General features: G+C 41.1%; 1 protein-coding gene across 1 annotated transcript; it reads left to right on the forward strand.

Annotated features, from left to right (window-relative positions):
• The first annotated feature begins 574 nt into the window (after positions 1-574).
• Positions 575-26,851, forward strand: LOC139443475 (ethyl acetate hydrolase-like). Its single transcript, XM_071224459.1, has 8 exons — positions 575-841; positions 13,403-13,535; positions 16,440-16,561; positions 16,876-16,976; positions 18,413-18,507; positions 20,517-20,656; positions 22,108-22,194; positions 22,508-26,851. The coding sequence occupies exons 1-8, from the start codon at positions 622-624 to the stop codon at positions 22,582-22,584; spliced, it is 975 nt and encodes a 324-aa protein (XP_071080560.1). The 5' UTR covers positions 575-621; the 3' UTR covers positions 22,585-26,851.
• Positions 26,852-27,443: the final 592 nt, after the last annotated feature.

Below are 27,443 nucleotides of genomic sequence, written 5' to 3' on the forward strand. Positions count from 1 at the left end.
CAGCCATATATGGAAGAGACCAAGTTAATATATTCACATTTTAGTTATTTATGCAAAGTCATATTTAAAAACAAGTCATGAAACATATTTGAGCATATTGTATTGGTAGAGACAATGCTATAGAGCAGTAGCGACGACATCGGTAATATTTTACGAGTGCTTGCATCAATGTCTCCAGATCGAGTCAATATCTGCATTTCCTTTGGTTAAATGTTTGTGTGGGGAACTATATTTGTTTTGATTATGAGTGCATCATAATAGGTAATTTCTTGGAGCTGAATATTTGAAAGCTCGTAATGGATCGAAAATCCTTAAAGATAAGAAAATCAGTACTGCTTTACATTATCAAACTACATTTCTAGTAAGACTGTTAGATGTTTCCATTCATTATCATCACTGATTTTATAGCTAATGAAAATAATACCCGTAGTTTATCAGTCTTATACGCAAACGAAAATACCTTTCACAACACGACGTAAATTTACCGTAACGAGAAAAAGAACTTTTAAGAGAATACGCGATTTGACCCAGAGTAACCTCTGACCCCTCTGCGCATAATGGGTTCGTCCGAGGTTTCACTTCCGCGGTGTGTATTTTTCGGTAGCGGTGTTATTAAGCAAAATGCCGGAAGGATTTGACGAGTTCGCTACCAAATACAAAGTCCACAGTGAGTCCCTGGCATATCTGGAGATTCATCAAGCTGGGGGAATCGACATCACAGACGATTCTGTCCCTCTGGACGACAGGAGAAGGCAGGAGTCGTCATCCAAGTTGATCAACGATGCCGAGGAGTTCGCCGGCACTGTGAAGGAGTTCAGGGTTCCTTCAGCCGCCTTGCCAGGTACGTTGGGGGTGAGGGTGGGGGTAGGGGTAGGGGGCCATGTGGAGGCTGCGGGCAAGTGCTCTCACGGAAGTCTCATGCAATCAAAACAATAATATTTTTAGAGATGCGTAGGCCTCATATAGTCAGATGCCTGGCACGTGCTTTGAAACATTGTCACATAGAATTTTACTATTACTCATGTGTAACCGAAATAGCACACTGAGTGGGTATGGGATTTGTCCAATGTCATTTCAACATCTGGGGTCAGTCTTGAACTAACTGTTTGTGTTCTTTTTCGGATCGCTGTCAGTCGACATGAGAAGAGAAATGCTGACAGACAAGTTGTTCCGATAACGTAGACTCGGTGGACGCGTCCATTTATTTTTTGGGTAGCCCTGTGTGGTGGGCGTGGTCAACTGCTCCCGTGCTTCAAGCTGTTCTATTACACATCATTTGACAAGCTGTAGCCACTTATTAGTGTAAGATTGAAAAGAATTGTTATGTGAAGTGTACAGTATGTATTACATAAAAGATCTATTCCACCATATCAATCAAACTCCTATTTCACTTCTAAACAGACTGAAAAATCAATTAGAGTAAAGAACTGATCAACCTCAATTGGCATAGGTCACCTACCGGAACACCTGAAGCACTCGTTATATCTCTAACATCATCATCATCGTCATCATCAGCTACCGTTTTACTGCAGATGGATTAAGTGGTCAACTCTGTGACATGGTTGAGTTGGTGTTACGTAACCTGACAGTGTGGGACATGTTGATGATATCAATCACTGGATTGTCTGGTCCAGACTATCTGCAGGCAGTCATCATCTAGCTGGAATATTGCTGAGTTTTTTAACAAATAAACAAGCAAACAAATGAATAAGGATAGTACATCAATGAAAGCCCTGATAGTCAGGCTCTGATCCCTCTGATGGCTGGATGCCAGTTAGTGTAATAGTTGCCTGTTATATTTCCCATCTCACATGATTATTTATGTAATCAATGAACATATCGTCATTGACATTCAAATATGTTTAATCTTTGTTGGAGAACCTGGAGCAAACTGACCACCCAATCTAAATGAAAGAAGCCCTTGAATCAGGCGACAGGTTATTATAAGGATTTGGGTTCAGTCTTTGCAAAGAAAAACATAACAGTACACAGATATGCCCTCACTTCTACACCCTTTTCTATTTAGATAACTATAAAAGCGCTGCTTAATGGTTTTTTTCATTCTGAACTCACAGATGACATTTGTTTTCAAGAAATGGAAATCAGATATGCTTGTCTGAACGGTTCCCTCACTCGTATCAAGAATTTAGAAACCTTGATGATGATTGGCCGATTAGAAAGTTCACCTGATGTGACCTCCCATGGACGCATGTGTCCTCAGGTCTTCTCGCAGAGTGGTGTCGTATCAGAGTAAATTATATGAAGTTAATGTGACTCCCTCACCCAGCCACTCTCCCTTGCTCACCCAGCCACTCTCCCTCCCTCCCTCCCCTGACACCTTCCTCTCACCCTCCCCCACCCATCCCACCACCCTCAATCATTCACTCACCCTCCACCACTCAACCACCCATCCAACCACCCATCCAACCACCCTCAATCATTCACCCACCACCCTCACTCACTCACTCACCCTCAACCACCCTCACTCACTCACTCACCCTCCACCACTCAACCACCCATCCAACCATCCTCCACCACCCATCCAACCACCCTCAATCATTCACCCACCACCCTCACTCACTCACTCACTCTCAACCACCCATCCAACCACTCCCCACCACCCATCCAACCACCCTCCACCACCCTCACTCACTCTCTCCCAACCACCCATCCAACCACTCCCCAACCACCCTTCCAACCACCCTCCACCACCCTCACTCACTCACTCACTCTCAACCACCCATCCAACCACTCTCAACCACCCATCCACCCACTCTCAACCACCCATCCACCACCCTCCACCCGCCCTCACTCACTCACTCTCAACCACCCATCCACCACCCTCACTCACTCACTCTCAACTACCCATCCACCACCCTCACTCACTCACTCTCAACCACCCTCCACCACCCTCACTCACTCACTCACTCTCAACCACCCATCCAACCACCCTCAATCATTCACTCACCCTCCACCACTCAACCACCCATCCAACCACCCATCCACCACCCTCACTCACTCACCCACCACCCTCACTCACTCACTCACTCTCAACCACCCATCCACCACCCTCACTCACTCACTCTCAACTACCCATCCACCACCCTCACTCACTCACTCTCAACCACCCTCCACCACCCTCACTCACTCACTCACTCTCAACCACCCATCCAACCACCCTCAATCATTCACTCACCCTCCACCACTCAACCACCCATCCAACCACCCATCCACCACCCTCACTCACTCACCCACCACCCTCACTCACTCACTCACTCACTCTCAACCACCCATCCAACCACTCCCCACCACCCTCACTCACTCACTCACTCTCAACCACCCATCCAACCACCCTCCACCACCCTCACTCACTCACTCACTCTCAACCACCCATCCAACCACTCTCAACCACCCATCCAACCACCTTCCACCACCCTCACTCACTCACTCACTCTCAACCACCCATCCAACCACCTTCCACCACCCTCACTCACTCACTCTCAACCACCCATCCACCACCCACCCTCACTCACTCACTCTCAACCACCCATCCAACCACCTTCCACCACCCTCACTCACTCACTCTCAACCACCCATCCACCCACTCTCAACCACCCATCCACCACCCTCCACCACCCTCACTCACTCACTCACTCTCAACCACCCATCCACCACCCACCCTCTCACTCACTCACTCTCAACCACCTATCCAACCACTCTCAACCACCTTCCACCGCCCTCACTCACTCACTCACTCTCAACCACCCATCCACTACCCACCCTCACTCACTCACTTTCAACCACCCATCCACCACCCACCCTCACTCACTCACTCACTCACTCTCAACCACCTATCCAACCACTCTCAACCACCCATCCACCACCCTCACTCACTCACTCTCAACCACCCATCCACCACCCTCACTCACTCACTCTCAACCACCCATCCACCACCCTCACTCACTCACTCTCAACCACCCATCCACCACCCTCACTCACTCACTCTCAACCACCCATCCAACCACTCTCAACCACCCATCCAACCACCCTCCACCACCCTCACTCACTCACTCACTCTCAACCACCCATACAACCACTCTCAACCACCTTCCACCACCCTCACTCACTCACTCTCAACCACCCATCCACCACCCTCACTCACTCACTCTCAACCACCCATCCAACCACTCTCAACCACCCATCCAACCACTCTCAACCACCCATCCAACCACCCTCCACCACCCTCACTCACTCACTCACTCTCAACCACCCATACAACCACTCTCAACCACCCATCCAACCACCCTCCACCACCCTCACTCACTCACTCACTCTCAACCACCCATACAACCACTCTCAACCACCCATCCAACCACCCTCCACCACCCTCACTCACTCACTCACTCTCAACCACCCTCACTCACCCTCACCCACCCCTGAAACGTTCTTCTTACCCTCCACCACCCATCCAACAACCAGTTGATAACTTTTATACTTTATAGACCAATGAGGCTATTTACTTGAGTAAAAACGGTAAACTAACAGACAGTTGGGTTGCCAAGAACTATTCCCAAACTCTAGTTCCCACGGAAATCATATTGCACTTTATTGGACCAACGTTTACACTGGTTCCATGGTGAGAGCGCTGCAGTACCCTTCATCCGTGTTCTGAAATGGCAGAACAGGACTGTGAGGGTCTGTATTGATGTTATTTTGTAAAGAAATTGATTTGATGATCATTAACTAATGCACCGTAGAGATTCCAGGTTCAAGTTGTTATGGTGATGTGAGTGCTTGTGTTCCCATGCCCCTGTGGTGTGTGGTTACCATTGCCAGCTGCCTGATGGTTACTCTGCCAGAGCTCCAGATAAGCTTTTGGTGTTGTGGGTATTTTACCCATGTATTTTAAAATCATTGGGTATCAGTAATTCTATCTGGGTATTCAAATTTCTGTTACCCACTAGTTTTTACACATGAGGGTATTTAAGTTAGATATTTAAAAACACTATTCATCTAGTCCCTGCAAACTCGTGTCGTGTGGGTTCGAGAGCTTTATAGGACTCAAAAATACCACAATACTTCCACAAGAAAGTGTGATGGCAAATGATCATGATGTAACTGTCATCGTGGAGTTTGGCAAGGTTAACGGAATGCCCGTTTATAATTTCAAAATAAGTTGCTGATTTGCTAATCGAATACGCAGGGTTACTTCACAATATTTTGATGATACGCAAAAGTTTATTTTTGTAGTGTATCTGTAATGTTCGGTGCGTATTTAATACGCTTTGATTTTATTTTACTGCGTATTTCTGATGCGTATTTTACACAGATACGCAGCTTATCTGGAGCTCTGCTCTGCTCTGCTATCTGAGATCAGGTCTCTGTATGTACTAACGTAATCATTGTATAACTAGCACCTGCCACTTATAACAACCCCCTAATATGAAATATAAGCAGTAGATCTCCCCTAAATTTGTGACATTAAAGTGAAAAAGTCTGAGCTCTTGAACCCTGAACTGTCTAATGATCTCTACTCTCTTGTTGAATGTAATTGTGGATAACACAGGTAGGTGCATGATTGTAACATGAACTGGGCAACCCACCATTTAATGGTTCGGGGGTGCGAGGAGCTGGGATTTTTGTTAAGAGACAGAATAATTTTTCAGTCACTGCTTCAAAACAAGTTTATTCTTTCTCACTATACATTTTTCACTGAACATCTGACGTGTCCAATGAACTAATCTGTTTTGTTGTAAAACATGAGGACAAAATTATATTATTAGCTACTAATCATTTGTAATTCTCATCAACACTAATCTGACGAGATACTAATCAATTTATGTTTCATGAACACGAATGTGACAAGCTACTTATCAATTTGTTATTCTCATCAACACTAATCTGACTAGCTACTAATCAATCTATGTTTCAAGAACACGAATGTGACAAGCTACATATCAATTTGTTATTCTCCTCAACACTAATCTGATGAGCTACTAATCAATTTATTTTTCATGAACACTAATGTCATTATGTGACAAGGTACTTCTGTTTTCCACTACAAAGTACACCAGGAATGTTAAACTAGCAGAACAAATGGCACCATGGTGTTAAAAGATGAATTGATCATCACACAATGGGAATGTTTGGAAAATAACACCATTACTTCATGAATATTGAGATTATTCTACCTTCAACAGTGCCTCCCAACATAACCACCTATCTGAAACCCACAGCTTTAATCTTGGATTATAAAACCAGTTGCCATAGCAATGTGTGGAAAAGCTCGCCAACTGAGTAAAGTGTTCTCTGTTGGAGTGGAACATAATATAGAACACACACCACCAATCTCAGCAGGAACAGTCTCGCCTCTTTCCTCTTGATAGACACATGGATGATTCATAATTCATATCTGAAATTGCGTGGTGATGAAAGATTATGAAATATGTTTGAATTACGATCATGAAATATAAATGACACTGAACCATTGAAACGGAGTCAGTGTCGACAGAGAGTTGAGGGCTAGGAGTGTTTGGTATTGATCTGCAGATTTACGACCGTCTGGCTGGTGTACAGGCAGAGTTGGGTGTTATTACACGGACATAATTACATAGTCTTGGACAGTACAGCTGTGAACTCATTAACCATCCTACTAAATGACCCACTGCTCTCTCCATCAGCTTGTGACCATGTGGGAACCCTATGCCATGAACCTGTCCAGACCAAGATTTTGAGATTTGCTGCTTGATAAAGTCCCCATGAGCGTGTATGGTGCAGGTGATGGGTTATGAATGCACTGAAGTGTTAATGAAGGGGGCAGTATGTGGCGGAAATGAGGGTGTCATGATTACTTTTCAGTATAATAAAGTCAGGTTGAACTAGGAAATCAGTGCTGGTAATCTATTTATTTCATCTTGGTTATTCTGAGATTTACTCTGTCTATCTATTTTTGAGTTGAATAAGTTTAGGGGTCAAAGGCTCGGACATTGTGATGGATTCCGTAGCTGGTGACAAGACATTTGCTGATGTCACATCACTGCACATGATCAGAAGCCATAAGTCTGTTTGGATGGGGATTTCAATGTTAGACTGATGCATCAGGCTTTCAGTCAAACACATTTGTTGGGCTTTTTGTAACCTACCCCACTGCAATTCACAGAAAATGTCCCTATCTGGATCTTGTCCCTATCTGGAAGGACCTTGTCCCTATCTGGAAGGATCTTGTCCCTATGTGGAAGGATCTTGTCCCTATCGGGAAGGATCTTGTCCCTATCTGGAAAGATTTTGTCCCTATCTGGAAGGATCTTGTCCCTATCTGGAAAGATCTTGTCCCTATCTGGAAGGATCTTGTCCCTATCTGGAAGGATCTTGTCCCTATCTGGAAGGATCTTGTCCCTATCTGGAAGGACCTTGTCCCTATCTGGAAGGATCTTGTCCCTATCTGGAAGGATCTTGTCCCTATCTGGAAGGACCTTGTCCCTATCTGGAAGGATCTTGTCCCTATCTGGAAAGATCTTGTCCCTATCTGGAAAGATCTTGTCCCTATCTGGAAGGATCTTGTCCCTATCTGGAAGGATCTTGTCCCTATCTGGAAGGATCTTGTCCCTATTGGGAAGGACCTTGTCCCTATCTGGAAGGATCTTGTCCCTAGCTAGAAGGACCTTGTCCCTATCTAGAAAGACCTTGTCCCTATTGGGAAGGACGTTGTCCCTATCTAAGGATCTTGTTTTGTAATAAAACTGTCAGACCGGTAATGGTCCAGCTTGACACACTGCACAGCCTGACACAAGGCGGTATCATATACCTACAGACAAACACATCTGTAGCATAGCCAGTATAGGAAGAACTAAGTTTGCATCACAAACATTTTGTGTTCCCTTGAAAAATCTACAATCTGGTCAAAATTGACAACCTCAAGACTTGGATTACTGTAAACTATGTTTATAACGAACACCCTTCTAATGAACAGACAGATATAACGAACTGGGGTTTTTTTTCCTGTCCATTTGCTCAACGAACTGATTAAAGGCATATATTTATGTATATGCTATATATATGCTTGTAACGAACTACGGTTATAACAAACTAAAATTAGCTGTCCCTTAGAGTTCGTTGTTACCATAGTTTACTGTACTTGATTTTGACATACTCTCTGTGATTTTCCAGTGGTGTTAATACTCTTGCTAGTCCAAACCAAACAATAAAGTCATGGGGAAAATTCTGAAGAAACAATGAGACAAACTTCAACAAATTTGGTGAAATCTTTTCTCAACCCATGTGGTTATATGAATAAATTAAAAACTCAATCTTTATTGTAAGAAATTTGGCTAAAGGGGGCATTTATACAATACAAGATATTTGTAATGCTGATAACATGCCCTTTGAGAACCTCAAGGATAAGTATGACATAAAAAGTACAGTTTTAGATACTGTATTCTAAACATAGCCAAATCTTAGAAGAACACTCTTAGCCCTGTAACATTGACAGCCCTTGGAGCCTACACTCCTGGGGAAATTGTTATAACCGACAAACAATTCATTATGCTCAACTTATCTCATCAGTAAAATCTCCCTTGGTTTGTTATAAATGGGAGGCATTGTTTGACAGAGAAATCTCTCAGAAGGAAGTGTTTACTTACTATAGAACATGAACTAAAGATGTAAAGATACCAGACTTTCATTTTAGGTCCGTATATCAATAATAGTATCTTGAGGCTTTATTTGCTAAAGACACATGTAAATGGTATGACATGAATTGCTAGGAATGTTATCTTTTGTTTTGGTTTGTTGTTTAACGCTGCACTCAGCAATATTCCAGCTACATGACAGCGGTCTGTAAATAATCGAGTCTGCACCAGACAATCTGGTGAAGACCTATTCTACCCCGGAATCTTCACGGGTTAGGAATGTTATCAAGTATGTTCATATGAATGAAAATAAACATTGTTCAATTCATCAATTGCTTGTTTGGGACTTCTGTCATAAGGGCTGATTTTTTGGGGATATTTTAACATGAGCAAGTCTTTGACCCTAGCTAATTTTCATAAGAGATGTACATACATAAAAAAACATTAGCGCAAGAGGTGAGGTGAAATTGGGTTTAACGTCACGTCCAGGATTATTGCACCTTTATAGCGACATGCATGTGTGTGTGTGACTGCTTGTACTAGTCCGGCCTGATGCCGATTTATAGTGCTAGCACACTGTGATACCATGCCGCAGTTTAACATGAATACCCCACTCAGACACAGTATACTGACTCCGAGCCGACAAGTCCTTGTTTTAGCCCCTTAAGGCCAAGCGCCAGACAAAATAACAACAAGTACCATCTTTTAAAGTCTTTTGGTTTGACGAGGCTGGGGATCGAACCCCAGACCTTCCTCTCTCCAGCCGGACGCTCTACAATGAATGCGGTCATTAGTATAAGAAACAGCTAGGGATGAAAGGAGTACATCTTGTTTCACAAGTTCACTGATTGTTCCTGATGATAATGTTGAGTCACCTTCATTTTGTCCAAAAGAGATAAGAAATTGGGCTGTGTATTGTCAAAACATTGTCTTGAATACGTATTAAGCATATTGTGGCTAAAATGTTTGACACTTATAGTACATGCATATTCTTTGCCACTGTTAAAAGGTGGGCAGTTGAGTTCAAGAAGGGAAGATGACCCAAGGTCAGGAAGCCCTTCAACTGCCACCACTGAACTACTGTCGGAAATGCTAGAAAACTGCTTTCCTGGCTTCATGAAATAAATATGACTTAGAGTTATAGGACTATTAAAAGAGCGTATATAAAAAAAACGGAAATTGACCTAATCAAGCCTGTCCTTACTGACATTGTGATTACCCTTAAAATGTATTTTTGCAGGTAAAATGATGACAAACTTAGAAAATATATGTGTTGCATGTATGAAACGGCCTGTAACCTGAGGTAATTACCTAACACCTGTCCTGAGGTGATGACCTCACACCGCCAGTGCATTCTCCCAGGGTCAAATGTCACCAAGTAGGGGTGGTCTCAAAATATTGCTGTTATTGTACTTAATTGAAATGCGTTGATGGGGTAGCAATTTAGGGTATGTACTGCATTATATTTGCTTGGAAACATGATGGACTAGTTAAAAGCTATGAAACGGGATGAGTATTGGAAGGTTTTTGTTTTGGAATCCTGAAGTAGTTTCTTGAGGTAGCATTTATCTCCGCTGATGACGTATATGAATCTGTACTTTCGAATGTTGTTTTATGTCTTGCTACGAACCCGTTACACTCAGCCAACAGGGTTGAGCTCACAATGTCTGACTGGCATACGTAAGACAACGTAACTGTGTTGTGACGCCAGCACATATGTCTTGTACTTTACTGGTTTCTTTTTCAGCCGAATTTTCTCCATGAGTTGAACTTTCGTTTCATATGGTCTGAAGTCGACAATGTAATATATTCCTGTATGGTCGCCTTCAGACTACTCATGGGTTGGGCGACACTATCTGATTCCCGGACATTATATTAACGGGCGTCATCCATGACAATAACACAGGCGTTGTTTAATATATTTAATAACTGAAGTTCCAACCAGTCTATGAACAGATCACCTCCTATAATTTCCTTATGAAATTTACTAGTTTTCTTTTTCACCTCGAAAACTAGCACACATCCATCAATAAGCCCCATATCATGGGTTGCAGAGTGCAAAACAATGACACGATTACCTTAACCTGATAGTCTGTGGGTGCTTTTTGTCCATCTGACGATAGCCACATGTAGTCAGTGGAAGGATTCATCAAGGTAAATTAGATGGACGCCCTGGATGTGATAGTTATGAATTGTTCGGAGATAATGTGACCTCATAAACAGGATGGAATATTTTCCCCTGAAAATGCTCGGTCATCGCCACGCGCAGTGTATTGAAATCCCATCTCTTGGAGAGCAATAGTGAGTGCAGTTCGGGAAACATTTATTGTATCTTTAATTCCTCCCAAATTCTACTGCCTGTCAGGGTTACCTTCGGCTCATAAAGCTTTACACTATACACCTAATCACCCTGTATCAAAGCTGTCTAATACCCTTTTACTTCCCAGTTTTGTTTTTGAGACCACCCCTATACCTGTTCTGTTTTATTATCATACCAAGACTTGATGGTATGAATTGAAAACCTCATAGCTTGGGCAGTTTGGTAATTCAACCTAACTAATTAAATAAATGGTTTCCCTCTAGCTCTCTAAAGTGTAAAGAACTTGTATACATTGCCCAGTACAGACTCCATATCATGTACCTTGGTTATGGCTATGCAAGTGTAATGTAACATGCATTATGGGAGCAATGTTAACAAAATAAACGCAATGTCATTTTATCATTTTAGAAGATACACATCTAGAATTTTCTCCAAATGATTTTTGTGTGTGGATTAGATGTTTTACATTATTATCATTATAACGGAGTCACATGTGCATGTTTCTATAGTCTGTTTCAGACTGTCATCATTGGACTTAAAATAAATGTGAACTTCCTGTTTTGTTCAAATTTGTCTCCTGTAAACTTGTTGATAGGACTCATTGTGACTGAACTACATCGGCGATCAGTAGTTACTCAATATTTCAATATCATCAGTCTGTGAAAAATTATATCCTTTTTTTAACAGGCGAAAAGCATTTTTCTAGCAGTTTCAACAGTACTTTAAGGAAAATGTCGAATGATATTTTCATGAATGAACGACCACTCACTACGTCACGAAGCTTTTACTGTAGGCATCTCTCATGAAGGAGTTGAGCACATCTGGGGAATAATTTGGCCATGATAAAGGTTTTAACACACTGAATGCCAGAACTTCTGTCTCCAGATCAGAAATGCTCCAGATTCACCATCTCGTGTGAGAATTATTTCGTTTTGAAATGTTTGAAACCATGGATGAGTCTTGGGTGCACCACTATAAGCCAGAGACAAAACAACAGCAAAAGCAGTGGAAACACCTAATGTCACCCCCAAATAAGAAGGCAAAGTCTGTTCAATCAGCTGGCAAGGTGGCTTCACTTCTCTGGGGTTCCAAAGCAATCCTACTGGTGGACTACCGACCAAAAGGTCAGACCATTCATGAGCACTATTATGCTTATCTGCTTTGGCAGCTGCGAGAATATCGAGGCTGCAATGTGTGACTGTGGCTTTGAACATATTGAACATCCTCCGTATTCAACAGATTTCATCAGAAGAGAGAGTTGTCTGGCAAATATTATGCAAATGATGAAGATATCATTTCTGCTGTGGAAGACTTTTGTTGCGCCAGCAGGAGGAAGCCTTCTACACCGGTGGGATGTAGGCACTACAGCATCGTTGCAGAAGTGTGTGGACCTCGGATGGGATAATTAGCAACCAATTCTATCAATGCAGTCCATCTTATTCATAGGGGTGAAACAATACATCTGTGTACCGCTGCATCATGACTTTTCATGTGACGATACGATACACAATACATTTTTTTCTGTATCAACACAAGATGATACACTTGCTAAAATAGATAACTTACTACTCGTATAATGACCCCCACCCCAGCATTTTTGTCAGTCAAATATTGCAAAATGGGTTGTAATTAGCTTTTAAAAAGTTCACTACTAAAAACAGCTGCTACGAACATGCTTCAGCTACAGCTAGCTTTTCCTTTGGAACCTGCTCTGAAATATTTATAGCCAAGACGTTTCCACATGATTCGAAGTAAATATGCATATAGCAATACACATCGTATCAAGATCTATGTATCATGATACATATCGTATCACATTTCTGTATCGTTTCACCCTACTTATTTAGGCTCTGAATTTTGCAGCTTTCCCTCATATATGTATATTACAGGAGTGAGATGCCTGCTACCATCTGTCATGTCGTATTTCAATGAAATGATCATCTGCCTCAGTGTCAGCTCAGAGTCAGTGTACTGTGCCTCAGTGATGCATTTATGTTAAGCTGCAGTATGGTATCTCAGTGTGTAGGCACTATAAAACTGGCATAAGACCAGATGAGTACAAGTAGCCTCTCCCCACCCCCACAACACACCCACCTACCCCCACCCAAGACACACACACATACACACACACACACACGCACGCACGCATACACACACACACACACACACACGCACGCACGCACGCACGCGTGTACACACACACACACACACACACACACACACACACACACACACACACACACACACACACACACACACACACACACACACACACAGACGGACACCAGTAGCTATATAAGTCTTCTCTGATAGAAGTAAATACAAGCTTTTATGTACAATTTACACTAAAAATATTCAACATCCTGTACTGTAAGAATCAGCATATCTATTTACTCAGGCATTGCCTAATCCCCACAGCAGAATGCAGGTGTACATGTGAGTGTTTCTGTTCCAGATGGGATCCCCATTGATGTGATCAAACCACGAAACTGCAACACCAATCCCATCATCCTGGTGTACTTCCATGGAGGGGGCATGGTGTTCGGGTCAAAGGAGTCAGACAGGCCAATCTGTCAGGTACTGGCTAGGTGAGTGTTTGGGGGGCATGGTGTTCGGGTCAAAGGAGTCAGACAGGCCAATCTGCCAGGTCTTGGCTAGGTGAGTGTTCAAGGGCATGGTGTTCGGGTCAAAGGAGTTGGACAGGCCAATCTGCCAGGTCTTGGCTAGGTGAGTGTTCAAGGGCATGGTGTTTGGGTCAAAGGAGTCGGACAGGCCAATCTGCCAGGTCTTGGCTAGGTGAGTGTTCAAGGACATGGTGTTTAGGTCAAAGGAGTCGGACAGGCCAATCTGCCAGGTCTTGGCTAGGTGAGTGTTCAAGGACATGGTGTTTAGGTCAAAGGAGTCGGACAGGCCAATCTGCCAGGTACTGGCTAGGTGAGTGTCGGGGGCATGGTGTTCGGGTCAAAGGAGTCAGACAGGCCAATCTGTCAGGTACTGGCTAGGTGAGTGTCGAGGGGCATGGTGTTCAGGTCAAAGGAGTCGGACAGGCCAATCTGCCAGGTACTGGCTATGTGAGTGTTGGGGGCATGGTGTTCAGGTCAAAGGAGTCAGACAGGCCAATCTGCCAGGTACTGGCTATGTGAGTGTCAGGGGCATGGTGTTTGGGTCAAAGGAGTCAGACAGGCCAATCTGTCAGGTACTGGCTATGTGAGTGTCGAGGGGCATGGTGTTCAGGTCAAAGGAGTCGGACAGGCCAATCTGCCAGGTACTGGCTATGTGAGTGTCAGGGGCATGGTGTTTGGGTCAAAGGAGTCAGACAGGCCAATCTGTCAGGTACTGGCTAGGTGAGTGTCGAGGGGCATGGTGTTCAGGTCAAAGGAGTCAGACAGGCCAATCTGCCAGGTACTGGCTATGTGAGTGTCAGGGGCATGGTGTTCAGGTCAAAGGAGTCAGACAGGCCAATCTGTCAGGTACTGGCTATGTGAGTGTCGAGGGGCATGGTGTTCAGGTCAAAGGAGTCGGACAGGCCAATCTGCCAGGTACTGGCTATGTGAGTGTCAGGGGCATGGTGTTCAGGTCAAAGGAGTCAGACAGGCCAATCTGCCAGGTACTGGCTATGTGAGTGTCAGGGGCATGGTGTTCAGGTCAAAGGAGTCAGACAGGCCAATCTGTCAGGTACTGGCTAGGTGAGTGTCGAGGGGCATGGTGTTCAGGTCAAAGGAGTCGGACAGGCCAATCTGCCAGGTACTGGCTATGTGAGTGTCAGGGGCATGGTGTTTGGGTCAAAGGAGTCAGACAGGCCAATCTGTCAGGTACTGGCTAGGTGAGTGTCGAGGGGCATGGTGTTCAGGTCAAAGGAGTCAGACAGGCCAATCTGCCAGGTACTGGCTATGTGAGTGTCAGGGGCATGGTGTTCAGGTCAAAGGAGTCAGACAGGCCAATCTGTCAGGTACTGGCTATGTGAGTGTCGAGGGGCATGGTGTTCAGGTCAAAGGAGTCGGACAGGCCAATCTGCCAGGTACTGACTAGGTGAGTGTTTGGGGGGCATGGTGTTCAGGTCAAAGGAGTCAGACAGGCCAATCTGCCAGGTACTGGCTAGGTGAGTGTTGGGGTTGAGCTATGGCTTTCACTTTGCAGGGCAGCTGAGTGACAGAAGAGTGATTAAGTAGGTGAGATGGTGAGTCAGTAAATGTTGCTTGAAGCCACATCAGCATCTGTTCACTAGGATGGGTAGGTGAGTCAGTAAATGTTGCTTGAAGCCACATCAGCATCTGTTCACTAGGATGGGTAGGTGAGTCAGTAAATGTTGCTTGAAGCCACATCACCATCTGTTCACTAGGATGGGTAGGTGAGTCAGTGAATGTTGCTTGAAGCCACATCAGCATCTGTTCACTAGGATGGGTAGGTGAGTCAGTAAATGTTGCTTGAAGCCACATCAGCATCTGTTCACTAGGATGGGTAGGTGAGTCAGTAAATGTTGCTTGAAGCCACATCAGCATCTGTTCACTAGGATGGGTAGGTGAGTCAGTGAATGTTGCTTGAAGCCACATCAGCATCTGTTCACTAGGATGGGTAGGTGAGTCAGTAAATGTTGCTTGAAGCCACATCAGCATCTGTTCACTAGGATGGGTAGGTGAGTCAGTGAATGTTGCTTGAAGCCACATCAGCATCTGTTCACTAGGATGGGTAGGTGAGTCAGTGAATGTTGCTTGAAGCCACATCAGCATCTGTTCACTAGGACGGGTAGGTGAGCCAGTAAATGTTGCTTGAAGCCACATCAGCATCTGTTCACTAGGATGGGTAGGTGAGTCAGTGAATGTTGCTTGAAGCCACATCACCATCTGTTCACTAGGATGGGTAGGTGAGCCAGTAAATGTTGCTTGAAGCCACATCACCATCTGTTCACTAGGATGGGTAGGTGAGCCAGTAAATGTTGCTTGAAGCCACATCACCATCTGTTCACTAGGATGGGTAGGTGAGCCAGTGAATGTTGCTTGAAGCCACATCACCATCTGTTCACTAGGATGGGTAGGTGAGCCAGTAAATGTTGCTTGAAGCCACATCACCATCTGTTCACTAGGATGGGTAGGTGAGCCAGTGAATGTTGCTTGAAGCCACATCACCATCTGTTCACTAGGATGGGTAGGTGAGCCAGTGAATGTTTGTTTAAATTTCCACCTACCAACCAGAAGATTTTGAATATAATATCTGTAAACCCTACAATTTTTTAATATTATCACAAACCTCTTCTAGGCCTGTTCTCTTTTTATTGTGTCTATGATTGCCTAAATACAAAGTTGCCATAAACGGCATCATTACCGTACCTTTATGCCATGTACAGTCTATATATTGGTTAATGTTGATGCTAATAGGTGTGCTGTTGAGCAGGAAAGTAAAGAGGTCGCTATCATGACCCTGATGTTAATGGTGGAAAATGGGCCAGGACCACCCTTAACTGTGAACATGGTTGATAAAATCTCTTGACCTTGCAGAGACATTCCGTGTGTGGTTGTGAACGTGGAATATCGACTGGCCCCAGAAAACAAGTTCCCAGCAGCCTTTGAGGATGGGAAGAATGTCCTGCGATGGGTGATGATGAACAAGGCTCTCATAGGTACTGTCAAACTATGCAGGTGGATGCTTAACATGTATTAAGGCTGGCCTGATTGATTAATTTTTTTTTACTAATTTTCTTTGTCAGTATTCAAGATACAAGAAGCGCTAGTGATTGAAGGAAATGTTGAAAAGGGTTAGGTTAGGTTTGAATTATTAAAAAAATTCTTGATTTTTTTTTTAAAACAAAATTACAAACATAAAGATGTTTAACAAAGCATTTTGATGTGTGGTTATTTTTGGCACACGTTAAGTTGACTCTTCAGGTTGACCCTGAGATTGTCCATCCTTAATAGTACCACGCTTTGCCTCCAGGTGGCACCAATGACAGCAAGATCGGTGTGGTTGGCTGCAGTGCTGGCGGGACAATAGCTGCTACCCTGTGCCATGAAGTGACGAAGGGGATTGCGTTCCAGGTGCGATTCATGTGCTCCTCGATTGCTGGGTTAAATTTGTCCAAGTAACCAATTCTTGTTGTAAGCGGCAAATTAGATAGATTGGTTGTCAGGCTTGGTGATGTGGTTCATTGTGTGTCATCATTCTCCATTCATATTGTTGTTCATGATATCAATCATTGGTTTGTTTGATCCAGACTCGATAATATGCACACAACCATTATATAGCTTGACCATGCTCTACATTGATGTGCATGTACTAGTAAGAACTATGTTCTACATCGATGTGCATGTATTAGTAAGGACTGTGTTCTACATTGATGTCCTATGCTTGATATCCCAGTAAGGACTATGTTCTACATCGATGTGCATGTACTAGAAAGGACTATGTTCTATATCGATGTGCATGTACTAGTAAGGACTATGTTCTATATCGATGTGCATGTACTAGTAAGGACTATGTTCTACATTGATGTGCATGTACTAGTAAGGACTATGTTCAACATCGATGTGCATGTACTAGTAAGGACTATGTTCTACATCGATGTGCATGTACTAGTAGGGACTATGTTCTACATTGATGTGCATGTACTAGTAAGGACTATGTTCAACATCGATGTGCATGTACTAGTAAGGACTATGTTCTACATCGATGTGCATGTACTAGTAAGGACTATGTTCTATATCGATGTGCATGTACTAGTAAGGACTATGTTCTATATCAATGTGCATGTACTAGTAAGGACTATGTTCTACATCGATGTGCATGTATTAGTAAGGACTATGTTCTACAATGATGTCCTATGCTTGATATCCCAGTAAGGACTATATTCTACATCGATGTGCATGTACTAGAAAGGACTATGTTCTACATCGATGTGCATGTACTAGTAAGGACTATGTTCTACATCGATGTGCATGTACTAGTAAGGACTATGTTCTACATTGATGTGCATGTACTAGTAAGGACTATGCTCTACATCGATGTGCATGTACTAGTAAGGACTATGCTCTACATCGATGTGCATGTACTAGTAAGGACTATGTTCTACATTGATGTGCATGTACTAGTAAGGACTATGTTCTACATCGATGTGCATGTACTAGTAAGGACTATGTTCTACATCGATGTGCATGTACTAGTAAGGACTATGTTCTACATTGATGTACATGTACTAGTAAGGACTATGTTCTACATCGATGTGCATGTACTAGTAAGGACTATGTTCTACATCGATGTGCATGTACTAGTAAGGACTATGTTCTATATCAATGTACATGTACTAGTAAGGACTATGCTCTACATCAATGTGCTCAGCTTGATATCCCAGTAAGGACTATGCTCTACATCGATGTGCTATGCTTGATATCCCAGTAAGGACTATGCTCTACATCAATGTGCTATGCTTGATATCCCAGTAAGGACTATGCTCTACATGGATGTGTTTCATTGTCAGGTGCTGGTGTACCCGTGGCTCAACCTGAGATGTGAACAGCCATCTTGTACAGAATTTGAAAATGGCCCAATTTTGACTGTTCACATCCTTAAATGGTCAGTATGATTGCTGCAGACAACAGATTGAGTGTTGACCTCTTTGTAATCTTGCATATTTAAACTATTGTGATGACGTCACACAATAGTTTCAGTTGATTCTAAGCTGGGAATTCACTGACCATTCTGATTGTGCATTTGGCATAAAAACTAATAAAACTGACTCAACTATTTGTCATTATGGAAAATGATATATCAACCATAACGTTTTTATCCATAAGAAAGTGTCACGTGAGACATTACCGGTACTCGAATGGGATGATTCTGGAAGTAAAAACAACAGATTCTCATGCTTTCTCCCATGACTTAAATGGCTATTCCATCATTGCTTTTGGAATCCTGTATTCTGATTGGTCCACCAGCAGTACCGAATCTCAATCTCATTAAAATCAGATCTTAGTTCTCGCTACCAGTAAACAAAGCGTTTTTGTTTAGCGGTAGCGAGAACTAAGATCTGATTTTAATGAGATTGTACCGAATCTAGACATGTTAGAATTTTCCTACATTACCATGAAGAAAACATCTTCATAGAAACACTGCTTTTTTAGACCAGACTGGTAGTCAGTTTCAAATACTGATCTTAATTTTTAACATGTTTGATAAATAAGGAGTTGCAGTTCCTAGATTATTTAGAGCGAGTGTGGCAATATTGGTTAGGTGCAGAAGCTGATGAACAACTACTTAGTGTATTGTCAAAGTTGGTAACGTCAACACTTTAGTGAGACTTTAGTATGTATTCTTCTTTTCTTTCATGTTACAGTGCTTGGACTTCTTCCTCAGGAAGACACCCGTGAAGATCCGGGGTAGAATAGGTCTTCGGCAACCCATGCTTGCCGTAAAAAAGGCGACTATGCTTGTCGTTAAAGGCGACTAACGGGATCAGGTGGTCAGGCTCACTGACTTGGTTGATGCATGTCATCGATCCCAATTGCGTTGATCGATGCTCATGATATTAATCACTAGATTGTCTGGTCCAGACTTGATTATTTACAGACCGCCGTCATATAGCTGGAATATTGCTGATGGGGTTCGTTAAACAACAAACTAACCAAACCAATCCTAAGGAAGAGAATTTATGGATGTCAACTTCTTTATTATGAGGAACACAACGTTTCGGAGTATACACTTACTCATCAGGTGATGAAGGTGTTAGTATATACTCCAAAACATGTTCCTCATAATAAGAATGTTGACATCTGTGAATTCTCTTCCCTAGGTGTATCACTTTTAAATGCCTTTCAAAGACTTGGACTTCCTGTCTGTGGAACAGATGTCATAATAGTGCAGTGTACTTTGATCTTCTTTTTCTCAAGGGAATACAGACTAATTCATTTCAGGATATCTGTGCTGGATGATTCCACTGTGTTTTACTGAAGTGGTTTCTGTAGCCAGGCATACATTATGGTGTTGGGTTTATGAAAGCAAACATGAATGTCAATAAAAACCAATCTTTTTTTGTCCCTGTGTTCATGCATTCACCCTATGGAATATATTAGACTCAACTGATGCTGCATCACCGATCCCTTCCCCCGTTATGGAAGAGTTCACATTTATGAGGTCATAGTCATAGTTAACTGTGTTTTCAATTTAGAGGCCTTCAGCTGTACAATTTACCAATTCGAAACTTCACACTATCATGAAATTTACAGGTGTGTTAAAACCTCCAAATTGAAAACACAGTAGGTTTGCTTTCTAATTTAAACACATAGACATATGCTTAATAAGGCTATTTCAAATGTTAATCAATTTGAATTAATATCTATAGAAAATACAGCTATTTGAAATCTATCCTGTCTGAAAGCTAACTATATCAAGAACTATTTGAGCTAAGACCCTTTAGTGTTCAGTTACTTAAGCATGTATCATTTCATTCATTATTTTGAAACAAAAGATTTGTCATGACATGGAAGTATGACATTTGATTTGGTTTCATCCAGTACTCAAAGTCCTCAGTTTGAGACTGATTTTTCTCCTATATATTAAACAATGTTTCTGTATTTTTGTTTTAGGTGTGTAGACAAATATTTGAAAACTCCTGAAGAGGTAGAAAACCCACGAGCATCACCGCTACTTCGTGAGAGCTTCACAAGTCTCCCACCCACTCTCCTACTTCTAGCAGAGTTCGATCCACTCCGTGACCAGGCATATGGTGAGTCCATTAGTAGGGGTGTCAGGTTGTGTTTCCGACTCCAGGGGTCCACTCCCAGTAAGATTAACTTTCTGACAACTTCAAATATCAAACAAGGAGCAAGACAGACAATTCACCATCTGTTATTATCTGTTATTGCAGAGCTCATGTTTGAACAACATTTCACAAAGAGCAACTGAGGTGTTAACTTGAGAAATGTAGACAGCCAGCCATACAGCTATGTGTCTTTTAGTATCACCCTGTGGAGATTTAGGATGACACTGTGTCCCTAGTAAGACATGGTTGACGTAAGAGCTGACTGTCTGGGGTGGTCAGGTTCTGCCCCATGTGTGATTGTGACGTCATTATACTCCAATAGCATGGAAAGTGGTCACTGTATTTACTGCCATCATGATTTGGCTGGATTATAGCCAACTGAAGCATAAACTACATTTACTCACATGTCGAATCAATTATACTACTACTCAAATATACTACTCAAAAGAAGTTAAGGATCACCCGATTCTTTCATATTGGTAATGTTAATCTGTCATGGCATGAGAGATGCAGGTAGAGAATGGGTCTTCAGCAGCCCATGCTTGCTGTAAGAGGTGACAGCTTGTCGTAAGAGGCGACTAACGGGATCAGGTGGTCAGGCTCACTGACTTGGTTGATGCATGTCATCGATCCCAATTGCGTGGATCGATGTTCATGATATTGGTAATGTTAATCTGTCATGGCATGAGAGATTAACTATTGTAATATGAAATAATCAGGTGATCCTTAACTTCTTTTGAGTAGTATATATGTTATATGTTTAAATGCGGATTGTTGTTTGTTTGTTGTTGAACGCCGCACTCAGCAATATTCCAGCAATATGACGGCGGTCTGTAAGTAATCGAGCCTGACCCAGACATTCCAGTGATTGAAATCATGAGCATCGATCCATGCAGTTGGGATATGATGACATGCAACAACCAAGTCAGTGAGCCTGACCACCCAATCCCGTTAGTCGCCTCTTACGACAAGCATTCACCTCTTACAGCAAGCATGGGTAGCTGAAGACCTATTCTCTACCCGGATCTTCACGGGTCCCCTAATGTGGATTGTCTGCCTGTGAAATGTGACTAACAAAGCATAAAACAACGTTCACTCCCTAGTCTGTTGCATAGTAACTAAATTTGTGCCTGATAAAGTCACCACCACTGGTTCTTTGGTGTAACACAGTGTGCCAGATTTATGTGGGAAGAAACCGAAAGTGATGCATTTAACATTTTCGTTACCTACAATTTAGAAACAACCTAGAAACAGAACCTGGGTGAATCTTGGAATAAAACCTACAATCATAGATCCCTGGTATGACAAAGGGATGCAACTCTGCACAGCCAATTGGGGCAACAGTGCCACCCACCCCTGCCCCTGCCTTGACCTGAATACCTTTTCTGACCTCACATACCCTTGTTTGGTTTCAGATTACAAGCGCAAAATCAAGGAAGCTGGAATTGATGCAGAGAGTCTGATGATTAAAGGATCTCTCCATGGGTTCTTCTCTAAGCCTGGTATGTCTTATTAAGATAACTGCTGTGTCTACTTTGTGATTGGTCAATATTGGTCACATGACACAACAAAACAGATATTAGAAATATGCAACCTCACTGCACTTTGTGCAACCACAATGATAAACATGAAAATACAAAGGCATCTCTCAGTAGTGAGCCTTTTATATTTGTATTATTCATGATATGATCTACATATAATGTTTTTTGCCCATTTTTGTAATCATATGATTCTGATAACATTTAGAATTTGTTTTAAATTGTGCAAGTAGCAAAATAATTACATTGTTACAGGAACTGTTTTTCTTTTGTGCAGGACACTTCAAAGATCTGGGACTAAAAGCCAGGGAAAAGATGTTTGCATTTATTAAAAAAAGAGTAGCATCGTCATGATTGCTTTGAAGATTACCATAGAAATGATGTTTGCTCACAGCCCAACCAGGATTTAGCAAACACTGCATTCAAAATTGAAGTTTTTGCACAGAAGTAGCAGCAAAGTAGAACACCAGCATTAACAATCCATCCATTTAAGGCCCATGCCCTTTATGTAGGTGAAGTAGTGGTGCAGAAGATTGTATCTAAGGTGGGATTGTCTTGGAGGATATCTTCTTTACAACTTACTATTTGTGTAGAATGCTGATTTGGATGTCCATGTGAGAACTATTTCAATATTTTTTTGCATTCCTACGAAAGAAAATATTAATTAGTTGTCTCACTGGAACTTACATAAGTAAAGTATATGGAATTAATTTTTTTTAAATATCTAGTATCTAATCTTATTTAATAATAAATGAGAAGTATATTATCACAATTTTGTTCTTCAGAATTTATTAAATGGGGGTGTGGATTTGAATATAATCTGACTGGATGCTGGTTTTATGTTTTCAAATGACAACATGAATTGTTTTGGAAGACAGAAAGATTTTGATAGTCCTTTTTGTAGACGTAAATATCTTACATTTAATGAGTCACATTTTGGAAGAATATTATACGGTTATTAACACAAGGCCAGTTCTTGATAGAGAGAATGCTTTACACTAAGTCCATCAAAGGCTTACACGATGCTACTATGATGACGATATGTACATGTATTTGTTTTGTATGGAGGACTGATGGAATACACATAGGTATATTGGAACAAAGATTAAGAAAAAGAGTTGTGTCTACATTTATAAATGTTCCCTTCCACTTCTTTTTATAGCCTTTCGCATTTTTTAACAGTTAACTTTTAAACATCCAATTTGTAGGCAAACTTGATCCTGTATATGAAGATTTTTATATGAAGCTAAGGCTAAAAAAAATAATAGTCTTGGTTCTCAAGCACCGCCCGCGTCATCATAAAGTCTGCCGTACGTTTCGTTTTCATTTCCATTTAAAAAAAAATCCTAATATTAAAAAACATGCAATCCAATATAGCATGCAGTTACTTCCCTTTACCTGTACACTGCTTTACTGCGCATCTCGTGTTATGGTCATGGCAGCAATATGAGTTTGTATGCTTGTTGATGTAAGGAAACCTATTCCCAGGTTGATGGTACACAACTGTTTTTTGGTTACATACTAGTTTGAACAAACGAGAAACAAAAAAACACCGCCCACTCTAGATTTTCAAAAGTCATTGCCTGAGAACCAATTCTTTTATTTTTTTAACCCTAAGTAGACCAAATATGGAAACTGTTAAAGGACATTAAGTACTTTGAAAAGACTGTAGAAGAAAGCAAATGTAGATTGAAAGTTTGACGTTTACGTTAAGAATATACTTCAGTATTTAGGCACATTATGATGTCAATCTCATTAAAATCAGACCTTAGTTCTCGCTACCGCTAAACAAGGGTCGGAAGACATCCCATTAGGGGTCACGTCAGAACGACCTTTCATCTGACCAATCAGTGCATCGCTTACCAGATTATTAAAGTGACAGTCGGAATGTGATTTCTAATCATGCAATCTCGAAAACTTTAACATGGGGTATTCCGAACGATAGTTACGGGTTTAACGACTGAATCCTTACAATCTAGACCATCTATTAGCCATTCCAGAATGTCTTTTTGTTCAGGTTTCAAATTTGTAATCGAGAATTTGTCCAAATATGTTTTGAAGCGTAGTCGCCAATTTGAAATTTGTGCCGTAAAGCACGAGAAAGCTGCCTTCTGATTCGTCATTCCATTGGTTGGTCAAAGTTCGCGCAAGGTCGGTCTGACGTGACCCGTAATTGGATGTCCTCAGATCTTTGTTTAGCGGTAGTGAGAACTAAGATCTGGTTTTAATGAGATTGATTATGATGTATCACTTATGTTTTGTTTCATGTTTTGATGGGTTTCTTTAATTACTTTGGGGGGTTTCAAAGTACAGGTTTCTTTGTCTTAATAACTCTTTTAGTCTTTGATTTCTTTTCTTTAAAATCATTACACTATTCCTATCAGTATTTATGTGTATGTAAACTTAGTACAAGAAGGCAATAGGCTACTTAACTTATTACAGAGTTACCCCCCTTGATATTGTTTTCAACTCTTTTTACCATGATAACCAGCTGAGTGTAATGTTTATCAGTTACATATGTTTGTGTATTTAAGCAGCTTAGTCAAACTTTATGACTGATAATTTGAGAATTTATAATCACCTGATATACCCCAACAGGTGAATGTCCAGTCGTTGACGGATAGTTTAACCTGTATAAGCTTGGAACATTGTAAAACATACTGTTTTGTCCGGTGTATTGCTTATCCAGCACTGACTAGTTCTTCACGTTTCTTGTCTTCCCATTACCAATATACAGAAAAGGACAACCATCCCCAAACTTTGGTTGACCATATGCTTTTCAGAAAGTCAACTAAGAAATATTTGCTAAATGTGCCATAAATCCGCCCAAAACGATGTACCGTATTTCCTCTATTAAATGCCAAGCCTCAAATAAACGCTGGGATATCGATTAAATGCCTGGTTACTTTTGTGCACAGAATTCTCTCAATTATTATAGTTGTGATTAAACACCAGGGGGAAAGAGTGTCGGAAAGAAATGTGGAGTAGATTAATCAAGGAAATACGGTAATTAATTACCTCATGTCAACAAAATAGATACATGTTTGTTTTCAGCAAGTTTGGATATTTCATATTAACATGCTGATGTTTTGACCAAAGGATTACTTTACTTACAATCAATGGATATTGAATTACCAGTTCATACGGTTAATATCAGAATATGGAATATTAGCTGTTTAAGAATTCAAATCATCCCATCTCAAGATGGACAAAAACCTCGCTATTGTTTGCTCCAAAGTAGCTTGTCCTTTTTGCTTAATGGAAACACCATCATATGGAAAGATCCACTAACTTACAGATGAAGTAAATATTGATGTTATTTAAATGTTTGTATTTCCACAGTCGTATTGTATTGTAAACATCTACATACAGATATGAATTTATTGAAGTACAGCTGATGTTTGATATATGTGTGTTGTATATCTTTCATAGAGGTGGAAAGTTCTGGAATATTTTCTACAGCTGTTGAAATGTTTAAGTGCCAGTGGTTGAATGATTTCCAAGTTACAAGTGTGCTTATTGTATATGTGCCAAAACAGAGGAACTAGGCAGGTGATTTTCTGTTACTTGGTCAATGGATACCCTGTATATTCCAAAAACCAAAATCATCTTTTGTAAAAACAGAATTGCAAAAACATATTTTTGGAGGTCTAATTATGATTTGTTTGGTGCAAGAAATGAAATGGAAGAAACAGGCAATTTGGAGGGTTTCTTTATTGAAGAGCCAAGGAGTTACTTCCCTTGCAACATATTTGATAATTCAAAGTTATATTTCATTGCCAGAATTTGACTCAGGCTCTGAAAATAAAAACATTTCTTTTTTTTCTAGATTTTGTTGATCGGTATACCAAGTATTACAGAAAATAACTTGCCGGAGTAACTTTGCAACATCTGTTTTCAATATGTGAATGGTTATGTAGTTTTGATCATTGATTATGCCATTAAAGTGCCAGAGTTAAAAAGCAGGAGTTATCTGCCAAAAGCTTCAAATGTTTTGATTTTGAATTATTGTTATAGTTGATGAACAAACATTAGTTTAACACCTGATAATGACCTGTCAATTGCTCTATTTCGGCTTGTTGAAACATTAGTATTGTATATCCAACTAGATGTCTTACTTACAATTGCTAAGTGATCTTAGTTGTTAATGAAAGGTCAACAAGTTAGCATGTAGACGTTGGGTTTAATATGCAGCATAAATATTTGGTTAGTTAACGGAGAATCTGACAAGCCCTTCACATCTGCTTACATGGATTTCTGAATGGTAGAAATGAACAAGGTTACAAAATGCAAACGCCTCATGAGTTATTGAAATTGTAGGTAATTTTACATCATTTCTTTCAATAGGGCGATTGAAGTGCAATACTGGGAAGTGTGTTTGGTGCAAATACTTGATTTGTAAAAACCTTTTGGGTAGCTCAAGACCATTTCTTGTCAAAAGAGGCGACTAACAGGATCAGGTGGTCAGGTTCGCTGACTTGGTTGATTCATGTCATCGAGTTCGGATTTTGTAAGTCAATGCTGATGTCAATCACTGGATTGTCTGGTCCAGACTCAATTATTTACAGACTGCCATCACATAGGTGGAATATTGCTGAGTTCGGCGTTAAACAACAAACAAACAGACTTTTTGGAAATGCATTGCAAACTATATCATGTTATCAGTATTACCCAATATTAAATATTTTGTGTCAATGGTGTTTGAATAGTTGTCATCAAAATTCTTTGAGATTTATGAGATACCGTTAATGTGGCAACTAATCTTAGTTGAATATCTATAAGCAGTGACTGTTAAAAATCTTTTAATGTTTCAGTTTTGTTGAGAAAGGGTTTAGGTGAATATTAAAAGGATGAAAAATAAGAATACTCATTTCAACACTATTTTTTGGATTGTGTAATTCAAACAATCTAAGACGAGGGCAGCCTACATAAGGATTAGCTTAGAAAGCAAGTAGATATCTCATAATATAGTCTACAGTGTAATAACCTTACTGTATCATGATCTCATATATCTGTGTTTGTTTAAAATGGTCAGTGGTAAGAGAAGTAGTATTTGTTGATCTTGACGATAAACTTAATACAAACTTAATTGGTAAGTACTAACACCTTAACTCATGTTAATGTTATATTGTTAGGTCAGAGGGTTAGTAAGATTTGAATTTGCGTTGGTGCTAAAAGTGGGAACTGTCTTACTTTCTTTTGCCATCTGGTGG

This window comes from Haliotis cracherodii, unplaced genomic scaffold (genome assembly GCF_022045235.1).
Source record: "Haliotis cracherodii isolate W230 unplaced genomic scaffold, xgHalCrac1.p SCAF_5, whole genome shotgun sequence".
Classification (NCBI taxonomy): domain Eukaryota; kingdom Metazoa; phylum Mollusca; class Gastropoda; order Lepetellida; family Haliotidae; genus Haliotis; species Haliotis cracherodii.